At 34.5% G+C, this 18,430-nt stretch overlaps 1 protein-coding gene across 4 annotated transcripts in view; it reads left to right on the forward strand.

Moving 5' to 3' along the window:
• Positions 1–839: 839 nt before the first annotated feature.
• Positions 840–18,430, forward strand: part of LOC131149131 (homeobox-DDT domain protein RLT3) — a 39,606-nt gene continuing 22,015 nt past the window's right edge. For 2 of the 4 annotated variants that reach the window (XR_009135138.1, XR_009135137.1), the window contains exons 1-9: positions 878–1,375; positions 2,360–2,418; positions 2,551–2,793; positions 3,067–3,123; positions 3,201–3,417; positions 3,542–3,642; positions 5,376–5,462; positions 5,567–5,698; positions 15,018–15,158. Coding sequence is in view for 2 of the 4 variants with exons in the window: in XM_058099250.1 (XP_057955233.1) it covers positions 1,132–1,375; positions 2,360–2,418; positions 2,551–2,793; positions 3,067–3,123; positions 3,201–3,417; positions 3,542–3,642; positions 5,376–5,462; positions 5,567–5,698; positions 15,018–15,158 (1,281 nt within the window). In the remaining 2 variants the exon portion in view is untranslated. Of the gene's footprint in view, positions 1,376–2,359; positions 2,419–2,550; positions 2,794–3,066; positions 3,124–3,200; positions 3,418–3,541; positions 3,643–5,375; positions 5,463–5,566; positions 5,699–15,017; positions 15,159–18,430 lie in introns of all 4 variants that reach the window. The other 2 variants (XM_058099250.1, XM_058099249.1) reach the window with 2 other exon arrangements.

Consider the following 18,430-nt stretch of genomic DNA (forward strand, 5'->3'; position numbering starts at 1 on the left):
TTATGTAGTGTTTGTATGTGTACTCTACTATTCTATAATACCCTACTTATAAGTGGTCAAAATGTTATCTCAAAAGGTTTTTCCATATTTACTTATTTTTGTTCTAAGAAGACAATTCAAAAAACTAATTTTTGTATTATGTACTTTTCTTTTTGTTTAAGTCAAATATAACTTTTTTTTTTTAAATTTTTATTTTAAGCGATAAGTATTATAAATACTTATTTTAAGTGCTTACAGACAAGATTGAGAGAAACTTATCACTTATGTAAAACCGTGATACCGCATGATTAAGGAAAAAACGATAAAAATCATCGTTTCGTTTACAATATTATTGCGTCACAATAAGAAACATTAGATTCAATGAGAGAAGGGGGCTAGATTCGTGCAAAAACTTAAAATTCATATATATATATATATATATCATTGCCATACCATAATAAGTAAATTAAATTAGTTGTAAGATTTAAATAAAATTAATCTATAATACAATGTTTGCTATAAATTTTTTTATTAATTTATGAAGACTGATTGGTTCTTATAAAATTTCTTAATTTTTAAATTTTAAGTTATAATTTTTTGTTAAGTTTTTGAATGCAAAGAGAACCTATTAGTAATTTTTTTTATAAAAAGGCCAGCATCGGGCCGCCCGGAACCAATACAAGCCAAGCTTATTGAACCGGTTGGGCCGTACATCGGGTTGCTGGACCGGTCACGCTCAGGTATAGCTTCATGGGATCGATCCACAGATATTTTGATCTCTATTCAGACGCTAAGCCCTTTGTACCTTAACACAGAATTTTTTTTACACACACAAAAAAAAAAAAAAAAAAAAAAAAAAAGGAGAAGAAAAGGAAAATAAAAAATGAAAAACCCCAGATTTTATCTTCTCCCTCGTATAAAACCCAAAACCCTACTCCCGAAACCTCATCACCCTCAGTCCCAAACTCTGTTCTCATGATTACTGTGCTAAGCTCCAGCACACACAGCTGAAGTCTCAACAAAAACACCATCCCTCAACTTCATGACTATCCGTGGCAGGCGCATCCCAGCTCCGTAGACACAGGAAGGGTGAGAAATGAGGTGAAAGCAGCGTCACCATCATCATCTTCCAAACTCAACTCTGCCAGAAAGATGGTCAAAAGAAGGGCTCCACCGCCGGCGGCGGCGGGGAAGAATGGTGGCCGTCGTTCGCGGCGGCCCTGCAATCATAACTCAGTCATCGGAGACGGGAAGAGGAAGCAGAAGAAGTTGGTACTTCTCCAGGAGAGTCAGCTCACTGCGGACTATATTCTGAAGAAGGTGTTCCGGAAAGATGGTCCTCCTCTTGGTGTCGAGTTCGATTCTCTGCCTTCTGGGGTGTTTTGCCATTGTAAAGGTGAATTCAATGTGTATATAAGATACATATGCCAAAATGTATTTATTAGATATCGATATTGACAGATAACCAAGTGTGCATAGAGTGATGGATACAAATATCAGTTGATTTATATTTGGAGGTTAAGAGAACTGTGACGTACTACCTACGTACTACCTTAAGACGCTTGCATTATTTTTTTAATGGAAAAAGAAGAAATTTTATTGAAGGGGAGAGAACATACAAGAGGGAGCACAAGAAGTCCTTATAAGAGAACCAAAAAGCCAAAAACAGAAGATAATTGCATATTCATTCATGGTTTCCGGCTGTGTTGTTTGGGGTCATAGTGCGAGAGTTGTTTAACACTAAAAAATTGGGTCTGATTGTTAGTAGAATCTGATGGAATAATAAGAAAAACAGCATTTGGTTCTTCTGCTTGATCACTTTTCTTTTTCCGTGAGTTGATCTCTCTTGACCTGCTCGGTTGAGGAGTGAAGCAGGAATAGATTGGAGATTAGTGGCTGTTAAGTGTTGGATTGTAGGTGGAAGATTGTAAGTTTTGATAAGGGACTGAACCATCATTGCTCAATTCATCTCTTAAAAGAAAAGTCCTCAACTGTGTAGTGTGGTGTAATTTGAGGAAGCAAATTTTTGTTATTTTTGCTAAATTTATTTGTTTATTAACATAGAAAAAGTACAGAAGTTGTTTTTTTTTTTTTTTTGTCCGTCTATACCTTTGTTTTGGTCTATACCTTTGTCGCTTAAATTTTTCTTTTGGTGTTGGCTGTTGGGTCTGGGGGTTGGGTGTAGCAGCAGCTGCTGATTTATTTGTGTATTTTAGTTCTCTTATGAATAGACAAATCTTAAGTTGTTTTACAGTCTTCATTTGCTTGGTAATTTAATGTTATACTTGTTTTTTTTTTCTTTCAAATGCTCTATTTTTTAATGATCATATTCTGTATCTGTATATCTTTTGTTCTTACACACTAACTTTTACTTGATCAGATTCCAGAAATACGTGCTCTGCCTCCCAAGAAATCCAAAGAGTGCATCAAAGGAGGAAGGTAGTAAAAAGTAAATTTTATGGGCAGCTTCAATTGGTTACTTGATGTTTCCTCCATTCTTTGAGACCATCCATGCCGTCTGTACCCTGTCTTTCTGATCTTAACACTCAAAATTTGATTTTTCATTTCTAGGTTGTCAAGCCTGCTGTATTAGATTGTCAGGTTTCTTGTAAGAAGAGTGCTGCAGTGAGGAATCATGGTATTGGTAAAGGTTTGATGACCGTATGGCAGGTATTAAATCCTGGTGCTAGAGGATTTCCCACCGGTGTTGATTTTTCAGACAATAAAACCACTGGTGGATCTCAAATCTCGACTTCTAAATCACGAAAACCACTAAATGGTGATAAGAAGCTACAAAAGCCAAAACTTTTGACGGTATGATTATGATATCTTTTGATAATTCATATAATGTTTGGGAAGTATTTTACTATTAAATCATGATAAAAGATGATGCCTGCAAAAAAATGTGGTGTTTGATTTGATATCATGGAAGATAAATCTCATATAATAAGTGTAAAAGTATTTTCCTCAGACCCTGCATTTGAGCTACTTGTCTGCATTTATTTGAATGATTTTTTAGATTGACCAATTATTTGATTAATGAGTTCCTGAAATTGAGTCAACATTAAAGTGTTCTTCTGAATACAGAGAAGGCTGAGAAATAAAGTGGGGGATAAAAAAAAGACTTCTGTAAGAAGGAGAAAGGTAAATTAATGCCTGTTATTGCTTTAGTGTGGTTATTTGGTGCCTGTATTAGCATTAAGAAATCTGTTATATTTCAGGCAGAATGTAATAAAGATGAAAGTCATAAAACAATACACAAAGATAAATGTCAACTTGCTCTGGTGGGAGCAAGGTCTGAGGAACACCTTGATTCATTTATGGAGCTAGTGGATGATGAGGAGCTTGAAGTAAGGGAGTTACAAGCAGGACCCAATCCACTAACCTGCTCTGCCCATTTTGCTACAAATGGACTGCATTGTTGTTCTCTTTGCAAAGGTTTGTTTTGGAACTGCGTTTTTTATTTCTTACTTTCTCTTAATCACATTGAAAATAATGTGCGTGTGTGCGTGTGATGCTTCTGGAGTTGCTCTCTAACAGCAGCATCTTTTCTCTGCCCCAGATTTGCTCTCTAAGTTCCCCCCTGATTCTGTAAAAATGAGGCAACCATTTTGTCTTCAACCTTGGGATTCTTCTCCAGGACTTGTCAAGAAGCTTTTTAAGGTGCGCAGAGCAAGAATCTGGTTATTGCTTTTTGGTGTTGGTTTGAAAATTTATATGTAGGATGCTCTTCCATGTATATATTTTTTGAAAATTTTAATTACTTATTTCTTTTCCTGAAATCGCTTTTATTTTTTTCCTGATAGAAAAAAAGAAACTTTATAAAGAGAAAAAAGAAATGTACAAGGAAAATTCTATAAACAAACCAGAAAATACCAAAAAAGAAGAAAACAAGTAAAGAAAAAGAAAAAGAAAAATTGGTCCAATAAAGTCGTCCAATATTGCCAAAGATCATGGATGCCCACATTTTTAGCGGAGAGAGGAGTCCTGTCACAAATCAAATCAATAGATTAAGGTTAGTTTTAAAAAATATGAGCACTTTTTTCCGGCCAAAGCACCCATAAAACATAAAAACTGAAAACCATAAAGTTCTTGCGTTCTTATCCTTCCAAAAAAACTTTAAAATCGAGCAGCAATATAGCCTCCAAAGAGTTAGTGCATTCCCAATACTTCCCCAACAATTCAAAAAGCTTGTTCCAAACTCCAGGCCAGGGAGCAAGGAAAAAAAAGATGAGCATATTCCTCACTACTAGCATAATAGATAAAGAACACGCATGTCAGGATGTAGATTCATAAAGTGTGGCTTTTGGTTCGCAAATTCAAACAACAATCCCAGGAATTTTCATTGATTCCCTGGTATTCCCATGTTAGGTTCATGTTTAAAAAATTATGAAGTGATAAAAGACCCTGGTTAGTTTTTAAAATCCAACAATGCCCTCATCTAAAAGTAGTTGCATTATTGAATTAGCCTTTGAATTATAGTATCTTAATAATCGTATTTTAATTTAGTGATTTTGACATTGTGTTTATATTGAGTAGGGCAATTTTTATTATTTTATTTTATCCATTGAATTTTATGTACTATGTATAAGCATTTTTTTGGGTTGAAGTATCGTGTTTCCTACTTAAAGGTATTTTGGAAATAAACCAAACATGGGAGTGTGTTATGCCTAGGAATTTATGAACAATATGCTTCTAAACATAATGTGCAAATCCTATATCCCGAGTAGCAAGGTTCCCAGGAATCGCAATGCCGGAGGTAATCTTAGATCTGCAAACCAAATGCCAATAGGATCTTCTATTGTTAGTTTTAACTCTATTAAGGATGTCGGTCCACAAAAAAGCTTCTCTGTTAGAAGGAGTCTTTATCATTCCACAAACAATTAATGAGAGGAAAAAAATGAGAAGCAAATTTGATGAGAATAAAAAGATTTACAAGAGAGAATTTAGAAATGTCCACACACCAGACCTGATCATCCCCGCAATAGGAATAATGATAAATTTTCAACAAATTAGGAACATTTTCTGAAAGAACTTGTTTTATACTTTATTTATAAAATCATATTGCTGAACTGAATTTTTTTAGTACTTAGCCGTCCTGTGATAAGATGCATAGTTGCATACCATGTAAGTTTCCTGTTTTATCTGAATTTTATCATATATTCCATGAATGCCACACATTCTTTGTTAAATCTGGTTGTAATTTTGTATAAAAATTATGATGCAATATTATCTTGTCATGATGATATAATTACATTTGCTGGTGAATCAGTCTGCATTTTGATTTTTTATTATTAGCTCTCTTGATGTATTATTAATAATAGCACTATAGCAGAATAGATTCATAGTGCTAAAGCATTCACTTGTTGAGCTGTAGACTGACTTTCTTTCTGCAGGTCTTCCATTTTCTTTATACTTATGCTGCAACAATTGATGTATACCCATTTACCCTTGATGAATTTGCTGAATCATTTCATGACAAGGTCGGTTTCTTATTAGTTCCTTCTGGTATTTATGATATTTTGCTTAATTGAACCTTTCTTTGTACTCTTTGTTGATTTTGTTAATATCTATGTTTGATTTTCAGGATTCTTTGTTACTTGGAAAAGTTCATGTGGCCCTTCTCAAGTTTCTTCTGTCAAACATTGAGATGCAGCTTAGTAATGGATGTATTCCTCGTGCAAGCAAAAATTTCTTTTTTCTTGGCTTACTGCACTCGGTGAGTGTAGAAATATGCATGGAAGTGTTAACAATTAGTTTGGCTGATGATAATTTATCATTCTTGTATTGTTCTGTGTATTTATCCTTCTTGTATTCTTGTATCCTTCTTGTATTATTTAATATGCATACTTCCCATTTGTACATTTTTATATTCTTTATCATTTTTAAATTTCCTCGAGATGAAAGTTAGGATGATATAATGAATTCTGCTTTGCAGTTTCTGAAATTAGGCTGATTTTTACTTGGACAGTTATGCATTTCAATGCACGTGCATCTGCTGCACTGGTACTTTTGAATTTAAATGAGTTCGGGCCTGGACCTAATTTTTTGTTTCCATATGCATGTGATTAGCCTGGACTAATTAGTTTTTAAGCATTTAGAGTGCTGCAACTAACTGTTATAGTGTTAGACAGATCCTAAGAAAATTCTCAGCTGCTGGATTGCTAAACAGTGTCAAAAAAATCCAGCTGATGGCCTGGTAAAGGTGGATAAGAAAAGCCTGAGACTGGCAAATCATTTTCCAGCCTTCATTGACCTACTCATGAAGTAGATATGGTTGATTTCTCAACTTGTTTAACCATAGAATATCACTTTCAATGTGGCAGCTGATGAAGTTTTGTCTGCTTTTCATATTGGCCTCACAGTTTTGTCCTATAAAAGGTGCTTCACGTAGTTGGAGCCAAACCATCCTTACAAGCCCAAGATGTCCCTTGTACACATCCGATGTCAGACCGTGACATGCTCCCTAGTCTGATCTATGATGCCTTAGTGGTCCACACCTCTGTATAGGATCCACCCACATGATAGTACCCCGAGGGTGACTTTGAAACCAAATGTAATGATCTTGGGTCCAACTCTGGTGAGATATTGTCTGCTTCAGCTCATGGGTCTCACGGTTTTTCTTATGAAAGGCGCTTCATGTAATTGGAACCCGAACCAACCTTATAAGCCCAAGATCTTCCTAGTATACATTCAATATGGGACTATGACACTGTGCATCTAAATTATTGATATATGATTTTATACCTATTTGATTTCTATGTTGATATATGTCAATATTTAAAACATTAATATTTTTGTTTGTTTTTCAGTTTTTCCCTCAAAATTTGATTATTTTTAGGGTTTTGAATACTTTAATTTGTTGAAAATTTTTGATGATATTGCGTAGTCATGCTATAGGAGTATGGAATTTACATTATTTCTGTAAAAAAAAGTTGTACACACAGTTTTGAATGGTGCAAGACATATTGAGGCACAAAGGGCATCTGAGGTCTAGGCGCAATGTGCACACCCGAGGAAAATGAGGCTCCCCTTTATTTAAATAATGCAATAATGCTCATACATTACATATTCTGTTACAGAATTATCACTAATATCTAAAAAAATGGTTCTCATAAACTCTATATGCTGCAGGAGGACTCGGTCAATCAAATCACTGCATTATGATACTTTAAATCAAGTTATTGATTTATAATTATTTGAATTTATGATAAGTAATTTTTTTCTTGATTTTTGACTCAATTTCTGGTTTTTAGAAAATTGCTGACAATTACAAGTTTGATCCTGTACATAATTTTTTAAGTTTGAAATGCTGTATATTTAACCAAAATTTTAGCAAGATCTTATGAATCTTTTTCAAGATTTTTTTTAATGATATTCTGATTTCTAATTCCTTCTTGGCTAAGTTAAAATTTTAAAGTTTTATTTTAATGGGATGTATTCAAACTTGAATTTGAGAACCAGAATTGAAAAAAATTACTTTGTTCTTGAAAGAGATTTTTGACTCTTCATTCCTTGAAAAAATTCTTAAATATCTTTACTGAATTTCAAATGGGGGCTATTTCTTTGTTTACATGCAAACTCTTAAGTAAACACAAAGGGAAAGGGACATTCACTTGATTGATTTCACATGTAAATAAGTTGCTTGAGGGCTTATTGTGTTGGAAACAGGATGTATGCTGCTGATTCAGTCGAAAAGAAGATATAGAACTATAGAAGAGGTGTGCTATTTTGTTGCTTGGTGCTTGGTCTTGGGCTGTACACCTGGGTACCCAGGCATGCACCTCATGCAATTTTCCTTGCTTGAGGCTATCTAAGGCATAGGTCTTGGTGCTTGAGTGTGTACTGTGCGGCTTGTGCCTAGGACATGCTTTTAAGTCATGGAATAACTTATTTGCTTATGCTGAGTGAGTGATCTATTTGCATCTGTGGATCATCTCGCTTGATACCACTTGCGCTTGACACCACTTAAGTACTGAACTAGATAAAAGTACCTTATAAAAGTAATGTTATTAAGTGCTTTTGGATTACACTTCGAAAGTTAAAACTTAAAAGTGGTGTGTTGTTATGTTAGAATATAAGTATTGATTTAACTATTAAAGTAATAATATTGTCATAATAATAAAAAAAAATAATAACAATCATCATCCTATAATCATACCATATTTATAATAATATTAGAAAGATATTATGTAAAAATATTATAACATTATAATATGCAGTATTATTTACATTGTAACATAAGTTATCAATACTATAATGTAGATAATTTTGTGGACAAAGTATGATTATACGTGCAGAAGTATGAATAGTGTAAATAATTTTGTGGATAAAGCATCCTTATCTTTTAGAAGTAAGACAAACATTCCTAAAGGAAAGTTAGATAAACTTACATTTAGAATGTCTAGAAATTAATGTCTAAATGATAAATTATGGGCTGAAAAGTACCCTCTAAATGATAAATTTTGAATTTATTTAAAATTTTAAAAACTCATTAATTGATCCTAAGTAAGCTAAAAAGTATGAAGATTTTAGGTAGCAAATCACAATTTAGAAATTGCAGTAAATGTATTAATATTTTTTTTGGAAGAAGCCATATATTGAGATTCTTTGAAAAATAAAAAGAATGGAAGATATATGTATTTATTAAAATTATATATTTTGCATAATTTTCATTAGAGCATTCTTGTCATATCATATCTCATGTTTTAAAAAATTTTAATGTCCCTAAATCCATGTTGTGTCATGATAGTATCTCATGATTCTCATGTTTATGTATTTTATAGTTTTAAATAAATTATATTTTTTATAAATAATTTTGAGCATTCATTCTTTAATATTTTTAAACTAAATTATGACAGTATGGTACTGATTTGTTTTAAAAACATATTAAAACTTTATTAAGAATTATAAAAATATTTTACACTATTATTCGCATGCAATCTTGTGCAACATACATGACATATTTACTAGTTATTATAAATTTATAATTATTATAACGTAATAAATATATGACATATTTTAGCCCTTTTTTTGATCATAAAAGAATATATTAAGAAAGAGAATAGAAAAAATTATGAACTAAGGGAAGACAAGATGCCTCAAAGCTGGAAAAAACAAACAGAAATAAAAAACCTAGAAAAATAAAATAAAAAAATAAAAATCAAAGAAAACCTAATTAAGAAAACTTCTCTTTAAACACTTCCCTTCATTAGTGGTTGCCGTACGGCATTTTCAGATCTTTGCACGGTTTGAGGCAAGGTGACCCCCTCCCCCACCTTGCATTTATCTTGGTTATGGAAGTTTTGAGCCATATGATAATCAAAGCCAATTAAGGTGGCCTGCTCAAGGGGCTTGGCATCGGAAGGAACAACAAAAATTTGGTAGTTTCCCATCTTCTTTTGCAAATGATTCTATCATTTTCTGTGAGGATGAACCTGAGCAAAATTTTAACCTTAGATGGATCCTACTTTGCTTGGAAGAAGTCGCGGGTTTAAAGGTGAATTTAGGCAAAATTGATATCATTCCTACGGGACCTTGTGATTGTGGATCCTTACTAGCAGGCATTTTAGGCTCTCCCATTGGGAGCCAAGTTCAAAGATAAGGGAGTTTGGGGTCCTATAGTTGGTAGATTTGAAAGGAGACAGGCTGTTTGGAAAAGGAATTATCTCTTCAAGGGTTGGCAAACTCACACTGATTAAAAGTACCTTAGCTAACCTCTTTTTTTGTTTTTTGTCTCTGTTTCCCATCCCTAGTGCAGTTGCCAAAACATTGGAAGGCATTCAAAGAAGATTTCTTTGGGGACATGGTAGAGGAACTCAAATATCGTCTTGTAAGATGGGAGTTTGTTAAACAACCCACGCAAAAGAGATGGCTTGACCTTAGATCCATTCTCACTTTTAACAAGGCACTCTTTGGGAAGCTTCTTTGGAGGTTCATATCTGAGACAAATTATTTTTGAGGGAAGTTATTGCTACTAAATATGGCATTCATCATAACGGTTTGGCCTTTAAAGAGGTGCCCAAAGGCTATGATAGAAATGTTTAGAAATTCATCAGGAATGGGTGGCAGAATTTTTCTTTCACATTCATTTTTGCTTGAGAAATAGGGATAATGTATTTTTTTGACATGGCATTTGGAGTGGTGAATGTTAGTTACCTTTTATGCCCCCATCTATCTCAGCTAAGCGCTTTATGCCCGTCTATCCACAATTGTTTACGAGCACCTGGAACATTCCCTTGATCAGAAATGTTTTAGATTGGGAGATTAATGCTCTGATAAAATTTTATTGTAGCCTTTACAATAGTCAGTGCTAAGCAACCTCCAATAAGCCCATGTGGCCCTTGAGCAAAAATGGAATTTCACGGTCAAGTCTTGTTAGACACCATAGTTGCCTGGCAGAGTGTGACAGCAATTTTCCTTGGAAGATCATTTGGAAAACGGCAGCCCCTTCGGAGATATTTTTTCCTCACTTATGATTACCTTCAGAAAAGGGCTTGTCTCTTGTGACTAGGTATTTTATGTGCCTTGAGAAAGTGGAACTGGTGGAACACATTCTTCTTCGTTGTCCTTGGACAGGAACCTCTGGAGCTTTGGCCATTTCCATGGTCCAACAGAAGTGCATTACTGCAACTTTGGTTGAGGGTGAGATTTGGGCCTGGAAAGGGATTCCGTCCAACAAGGTCAGAAGTAGGGTTCTTTCCTAAATCCCCTTTGCTATTTTTTGGGCTGTGTAGAAGGAAAGGAATAGGAGGGGTTTCGATGGAACGGTTTCTTCTCATGCTGTCATGGAAAATTGGATATCTATGATCACTAATTGGGCTGTGCAGAAGGAAAGGAATAGGAGGGGTTTCGATGGAACCGTTTCTTCTCATGCTGTCATGGAAAATTGGATATCTATGATCACTAATTGGCATGGTGGGACGCCTAGGAGGGACATTTGTGTAATCCTTGATTTCCTTGATTTACTACATTGACGGTTGTATTGGTCCTTGTTTTTGCCATACTTGACCAGGGTCTCCTTGATGCCCAGGCTTCTTTATAATATTTTATTTCTTTGCTGGTAAAAAAATAAAAAAAATCCTTCCCTTTATAATTGATAGAGCTTTGAAGAGTTGCTAATTCCATACGACCTTTATTTGGTTTACTTTTATCTCCATCCAATTGAACTTCATTCTCTCCATGATCAGCCATTCACAATCCTATTCTATCCAAAGATTTTGAGCAACAGCATCCTGTTCACTAATCTTCTCCATAGCAGTAGGTGGTATCCCTTCCTTGCAATGATTACTCACAGCAACATTCCGCTCACAAATCTTCTTCATAGGAATAGGTAGTACCCCATCCTTACACCGATTACTTACAACCAAATTCTCTCCATCACCCATATATCCCGCAACACATTCGGAGCCAGTTTTTCGTGAATCTTATCCAACAATAAACCACTATCACAATCAAATTCACATTTTGGCCCTTTTAAAATAATATCATAATAATATTAATATAGTGTAAAATTTATACTAATATTTCATATAACATAATAATTATACCATAATTAAATTATTATCAATGTTATAATATTATGTGATATTTTTGTCTTATATAATAAAATGCATTATTGTTTTACTCTATAAATACAGTAGTACAATACATAATATAAGTGGCCCACTAGTGTCTCCCTACTAATTAAAAACCTTTTATTCACGAGGTCTTTGGTAAATGCTTAGGGTTTTAAGAACTTGTCCTATAATGAACCAAACACTGTTTACTTACTGGAGCTACCAATAGGTGATAAGTGACTTCAGTACTTATAAGTGGTATCAAGTGCGAGCTAATATTCATTCAGCAGTTTTAGTTGAATATACTCATCGAGTTTCCAGCAGGATTGGATGAATTTGTTAGCTTGGCTTTATTGTCATATTTTTAAAATAGTTTTTTCTCCTTTTCATTTATTTATTTTTTTGTTTTTGGTTGGAGGATATCTTGTCTTCCTTTTGTACATATCTCTTCTCTCAATAAATTTTCTCTGTAAAAGCAAGTCCTCTTGTTACAGGTGGCCTTCAAAATGTCAGAACAGATTGACGAGTTAGTCTCATGTTACTTTTCACAGCATAATAGTCTCGATTTTTCTTCTTGTTTAAGCTTCAAAAATCACATTCCGTTCCAATTCTGTCGGAGTCTACAAGTTCTGCTACCTTTTTCCTCCACCAACCTCTCCCCCCCCCCCCTCCCCCAAAAAAAAAAACAAAAATGAAACACACAGAAAAAAGAAAATGGGATTCATAAATAGATAATGACTAAAGAAGCTTTAAACATTGATAAAAAAAATTATGGACTCCTCAAATGTAATAAAACAGTAAATTTGACATTGATAGCCTGCAATTGGTTCTCATTTTAGATTAATTTAATTTTAAATTGAAAAATTCCAGTTCTAAAATTTAACAATTCAAACAAGCTTAAAGAAAGACTGTAATTGCCAAAATTATCTGTCATAGACAGTTGGGAACTCTAAGGAAAGAAAGTGGAACGTTTGACCTTCTCTCCCACACCAGCAGACCTCATCTTGCAATTAGGAAGTGTTGATACTTGATACATACATGGATGCAGGTACTGATGGCAATATGATGTGTTAATTAATTAATATAAAAATAAAAAAATATATTTGGGCATGTTTTTTCTTCTGGATGACAAATATTGAGGTGCAGCAACAAAAAAATAAAAAAATTCAAGGAACATAGAAATAAATGAGGTGTCGTCATTTGTCTACAATGAAAAATCATACATGGGCAGGCAAGCCGAAAGCCTAGAGCTGTCAATGATGCCAGCCTGCAATATGTTTTTTTTTGTTTTGTTATGTTTTGTTTTTTGTTTTTTTCTAGTAATAATACACTGCTTGCAGTTATGCCTGGTGTGGGTGATGGGCATGGCTCATCAAGAAATTGTAAAAAAAAAAAAAAAATTTACAAAGAGTGGGCAAACTGGCAGAGTGGTGCTTGGGCTCCAAAGTCCAAACACACCAATGGTGAAAGAACCTCTTGACTCTCTCTCTCTCTCTCTCTCTGTCTCTCTCCCCCTCTCAAGTCTATATATATTTGGCATTTCGACAGCTGTTGAAAAGTTCATTGATTTCATAAATGTTGGGAGTATTAATGGAGAGCATAAAATTGAAAAAATTCGATTTTCCAAAAAAAATTATTTATAGAATTTTCAATTAGATACTCTGGAGTAACTTTATACATTTCATTCACACCTCTAATTTCATGCGCGTTGTCCTCTTATGTCCCCTTGATTCTGATTTGTCTACAACTAATGTTTTAAGTTTTGGATCCCTTGGCAGTGTTTCTGCTCGAGTTTGCCTTCTATACAAATCTTTATTATTGCAAGTACTTTTAATTTAAAGTTTCTATCCACCTGCTCCTTCACATTGGATAAAAAATGTGAAATAAAATTATCGTTTGTAAATGGAAAAATGGTGTTCTAGAGACTCATGAGTGAGGGGAAGTTTGTTGGATGTTCCACTTGTGAGAGTTGTTCCTCATTGGAATTGAAAAGGTGGTGAATGCTGTGCGGAGATCAAAATAAGATGGCAGGTGTTATTTTCATTTGTCACTTCATGATTTGGAGTTGATTTCTAGATATGTTGGGATTGAGTGGATTTTCCTGTTATGTTTATTATCCTAGATCGGAACAAGTTGATGTAATCTTCTTTTCACGTCCTCATGCCGGAAATAGTGGAATAGGAGGATCACTATGACTATATAGCCCTTGGTAAATTTATTAATTATTGACAAAAATATAATTAATTTAATAAATAATTGAATTATATCTTTATCAATCTTCATCAATGACCAATATCTTAATCATTTTTAAAATTCCCTTTGATTTTATTAATCTTCCCTTCTTAATGTTGGCTATTTGGAAGGTATCAACTTCTTACATATTTGAGGAAAGTACGCCACAAGCTTGCTGTTTGCTGTTTTAAAGGCTTGTCATTCTGTTAAAGCAAGGTTTTAAAACCTGGACTGGACCGTCCAGCCTGACTTGGTTGGCTGGAATTCATCCACTTACCAGTCTGGGCAATTGTATGAAACTGGAAATTCCAAGAACTGGAGTCAACTTGTCCAGACTCAGGAACTCGGCTTAATCTGGCCAAATCAGTGAGTTGGGTTGAACCAATTACTCTGTGCTTTTCTCATAAATACAGAAAAAAATGTAAATTTGAAGGGTAGAGGATCTCAGGTCCCCTATGTTAATGAGGAGTGGTTTTGCCAGCAGAGCAATTACGCTCATATTAACAATTTGAACAAATAATATATAGACAAGACAACCACATCTATTTGGACTTTATATATACAAACCCTTATGTATTTTTTTTAATCATAAAGAAAATCTAGGGAATCAAATTCTCTCTTGTGCTTATCTAATATTATGAAATATGAATTGATCAAAGTTTTCTAGCCTTTAGTAAATTTTAATTAAATTAAATCCTCTAGCACTATATTAAATAATAGTTTGACTTTTAATATTAATCATAATATTATTATTATTATCATTTCTTCATGATATATATATTTAACTGGTTTAACCACGGGTTCGACCTGTTGGACCAACCCAGTAGCTTTACCAGGTTGGCCACCGGTCTGGGTTTTAAAACAACGTTTTAAAGTTATTGCAATTGGGGAATGAGGTTGAGTATCTCTTTCAATAATTAATATTTCCCTGTTGACTATGGTGCATGAGGTTGAAAATCTCTTTCAATAATTGATATTTCCCTGTTGACTGTGATGCATGCTGCTTAAGATATGCTTTTTTGTTAAATTTAATTATTGTTACAAGTACAGCGCAGCTTAGAAGGTCCATTTCTGTTTTTGTTTTTATTTTTTTATAGGCAAAGATTTTGTTGAATTTGGTAGTTTTTTGGAAGAAACTGGAATTTTGATTAGCATACATCGGTAGGACAGGAGTTCAAGACATTATGGTTTTTCTGGTACTTGGTAAAGTTTTTAATTGTTTAATCAATGTAATTTATGATTTGGCAGGTTGAACGTCAAGAGTTTGTCGTGAAAATCTGGAATAAATTTTTAAATCCTCTAACATGGACGGAAATACTGCGTCAAGTGTTGATTGCAGCTGGTTTTGGATCAAAAGAGGGTACATTACGAAAGGAATTCCTAAACAAGGTATTCAGTCTTTACTTATTTAGTTATTTTCCCCACTGGTCACATAAAGGCCATACTGTAATCTGATTAGTTTACAGTTTGATTTAAGTCTGTTATTAGCTGTGCTTTCTTATATAGATATAATATTAGATTACTGTTGTGGATGTTGTTGAGAATAATCTCTCTCTCTCTCTTAGCTGTTAGAAGTGCAAGTTGCGCTAGGTGCAAGAGGTACCTGAGGACTTGGTGCAAGGGGCAGGTGTGTGCTTGGCAAAGATGGGGTGCACATTTATTGAAAAACCTGTATAAGGTGCTCATGTAATAAGATTTGAAATTATTAGCAAATTATCCCTTATATTTATTTTATAGAAAAAAAAAATTCATTAATGAATAGAAAAGAGAATTACACAGAAAGGAGGATAAGAGATTGTCAGATTTCTAGGGAATAAATTAGGAAATTCTATTTTTTAAATTCTGAAATTACAGTTCAGTTACTAGTAGTTTCAGTTTCCTGTTTTCTAGCCTAGAGATCTGCTGATTTTATTTGCTGATTTTGTGGTGATTTGATTTGCTGATTTTGTGCCGATTTGATTTGATGATTTTGTGGCCTTCCTAATTTGGTGGCCTTCCTCTACTATTTATCTTGTAATCGTGTCTTTTGAAATAATAAGAATGGTTATTCTTCTTCTCAAAAATCCTTCATGGTATTAGAGCCACACTCTTTATCTATTGTGTTCTTTCTTCTGATGATGTCGTATAAGTTGGCGATGACCGGTGCCCAAAGAAATCCTACCGCCTCTTCTGGTACTTCCGAAACTATTCTGCCCAATCCCACTATCCCTCCCAGGTCTGTATCTGCTGATTGCTATTCACAGAATTCAGCCCTTTATCTCACGGTTACAAAACTCAATGGGCAGAGCTATCTCGAGTGGGCTCAGTCCGTAAAATTGGCGATCGATGGCAGAGGCAAAATAGGGCATTTGACTGATGAAATATCGAAACCTGCTGCTGGTGACCCCGATCTAAAAAAATGGCATTCCGAAAATTCTCTTATTATTGCTTGGCTCATTAATTCCATGGAACCTGCCATTGGAAAACCTCACCTATTTCTTCCCACTGCTAAAGACGTCTGGGAGGCCGTTCGAGATCTTTATTCGGACCTGGAGAATTCTTCTCAAATATTTGAGTTGAAAACTCGACTCTGGAGATCCAAACAGAATGATTGTGACATTACTACTTATTACAACGAATTGGTAACGTTATGGCAGGAACTTGATCAGTGTAATGATGATGTTTGGGAGAATTCGAATGACCACACTCGCCACAAGAAGAGAGAGGAAAATGACAGGGTTTACATGTTTTTAGCCGGCGTTAATCAGAGTTTGGACGAGGTCTGAGGCCACATTCTCGGCAGGAAGCCATTAACCTATATTCGGGAAGTTTTTTCTGAAGTTAGACGTGAGGAGTCAAGGAGAAAAATCATGCTGCACAACACCAAATCTGGTTTTAACTTGGAACCTCAGAGCTCTGCTCGTGTCAAGAGGTGTTAATTCTGACAACGATGGGCGTAAGAAACCATGGTGCGAGCATTGCAAAAAACCATGGCATACAAAGGAGACGTGTTGGAAGCTTCATGGTAAACCGGCAAATTGGGAGCCAAAATCCAAATGAGACAATAACACCTACCAAGCCACTGCTGAAGAGACTCAAGAGCCTTCTACCAACTCAGATGCAGTCCCCTTTAACAAGGAGCAATTAGAGTACTTGTACAAATTGTTTCAATCTCTTAAAACTGTCCTTAATTCCGTCTTGTTCTTTGGTACAGAAGGGTAACTCTCTTGCTACTACGTTTTTAGGTGTTATTCCTAATTTTTTTTCATTTGTGGATAATTGATTCTGGCGCAACTGATCATATGACTGGTTGCTCCAAATTGTTCTCATCCTATAGTCCGTGTGCAGGCAATAAAAAGGTCAAAATTGCTGATGGTTCACTCTTGGTAATTGCCGGGATAGGAACTATCAAACTCACTTCGTTGTTAACTCTCTATGATGTGCTCCACGTTCCAAATTTGTCTTGCAATTTGTTGCCCATAAGTAAAATTACCTCTGATAATCAATGTCAAGCTAATTTCTACTCTTCTTATTGTGAGTTTTAGCAATTGACCATGGGGAGGAGAATTGATGGTGCTAAGGAAAAAGATGGACTCTATTATTTTGACGATGGACCTAACTTGAGTAGACAATGTCAAATTACTTGCTTAAATTCTGTTTCTGTTTTCAAAGATAATGATATCATGTTATGGCATTATAGGTTAGGCCATCCTAGTTTTCAACATTTAAAATGCTTGTTTCCCAATTTATTTCGGAATAAAAGTCCATCTTCTTTTTATTGTGAAGTTTGTCAGCTTGTTAAACATCATCGTGCATCCTTTTCCACCCAACCCTACAAACCAACTATACCATTTACTATGATTCACAGTGATATCTGGGGCCTATGTAGAACATCTACGTATTTTGGCAAAAAATGGTTTGTGACCTTTATTGATGATCACACGAGGTTAAGTTGGGTTTATTTGATAAAGGAAAAATCTGAAGTGGAAAAAATTTTCCAAAATTTTTACACCATGGTGCAAACACAATTTCAAAAAAATATTCAAATATTGTGGAGTGATAATGGTCAAGAATATTTCAAAAACATTTTGGGTCAATTTTTTCTTGAAAAAGGAATTGTTCATCAAAGTTCTTGTGTTGACACCCCACAAAAAAATGGTTTGGTTGAAAGAAAAAACAAACACTTATTGGAAGTAGCTCGGACATTGCTTTTTACCAATCAAGTACCTAAATATCTTTGGGGTGAAGCCGTTCTTACTGCTACATATGTCATAAATAGAAAGCCTAATAAGGTTTTAAACTTTGAAACACCTTTTGATGTTTTTTATAAGTATTATCCAACAAATCGGTTGTCTTCGTCTTTACCACTAAAGATATTTGGTTGTACCGCTTTTGTTCATATTCATAGTCATAATCGAGGAAAACTTGAACCCTGAGCCACAAAATGTGTGTTTGTTGGTTATGCTCTCACTCAAAAGGGGTATAAATGTTTTCATCCCATTTCTAAAAAAATGTCTGTTATCATGGATTTTACATTCTTTGAATTACATCCCTATTTTACGCCTCATCTTTAGAAAAAAAGGGGGGGGGGGGGGGGAAGAATCAAAACAAAGATTCAGCTGTGTTTCATGATTTTTTCCAAATTGAAGACTCGCAAAATGATCCTTCTCCAACTTTGATTA

The sequence above is a fragment of the Malania oleifera genome, chromosome 2, assembly GCF_029873635.1.
Source record: "Malania oleifera isolate guangnan ecotype guangnan chromosome 2, ASM2987363v1, whole genome shotgun sequence".
Classification (NCBI taxonomy): domain Eukaryota; kingdom Viridiplantae; phylum Streptophyta; class Magnoliopsida; order Santalales; family Ximeniaceae; genus Malania; species Malania oleifera.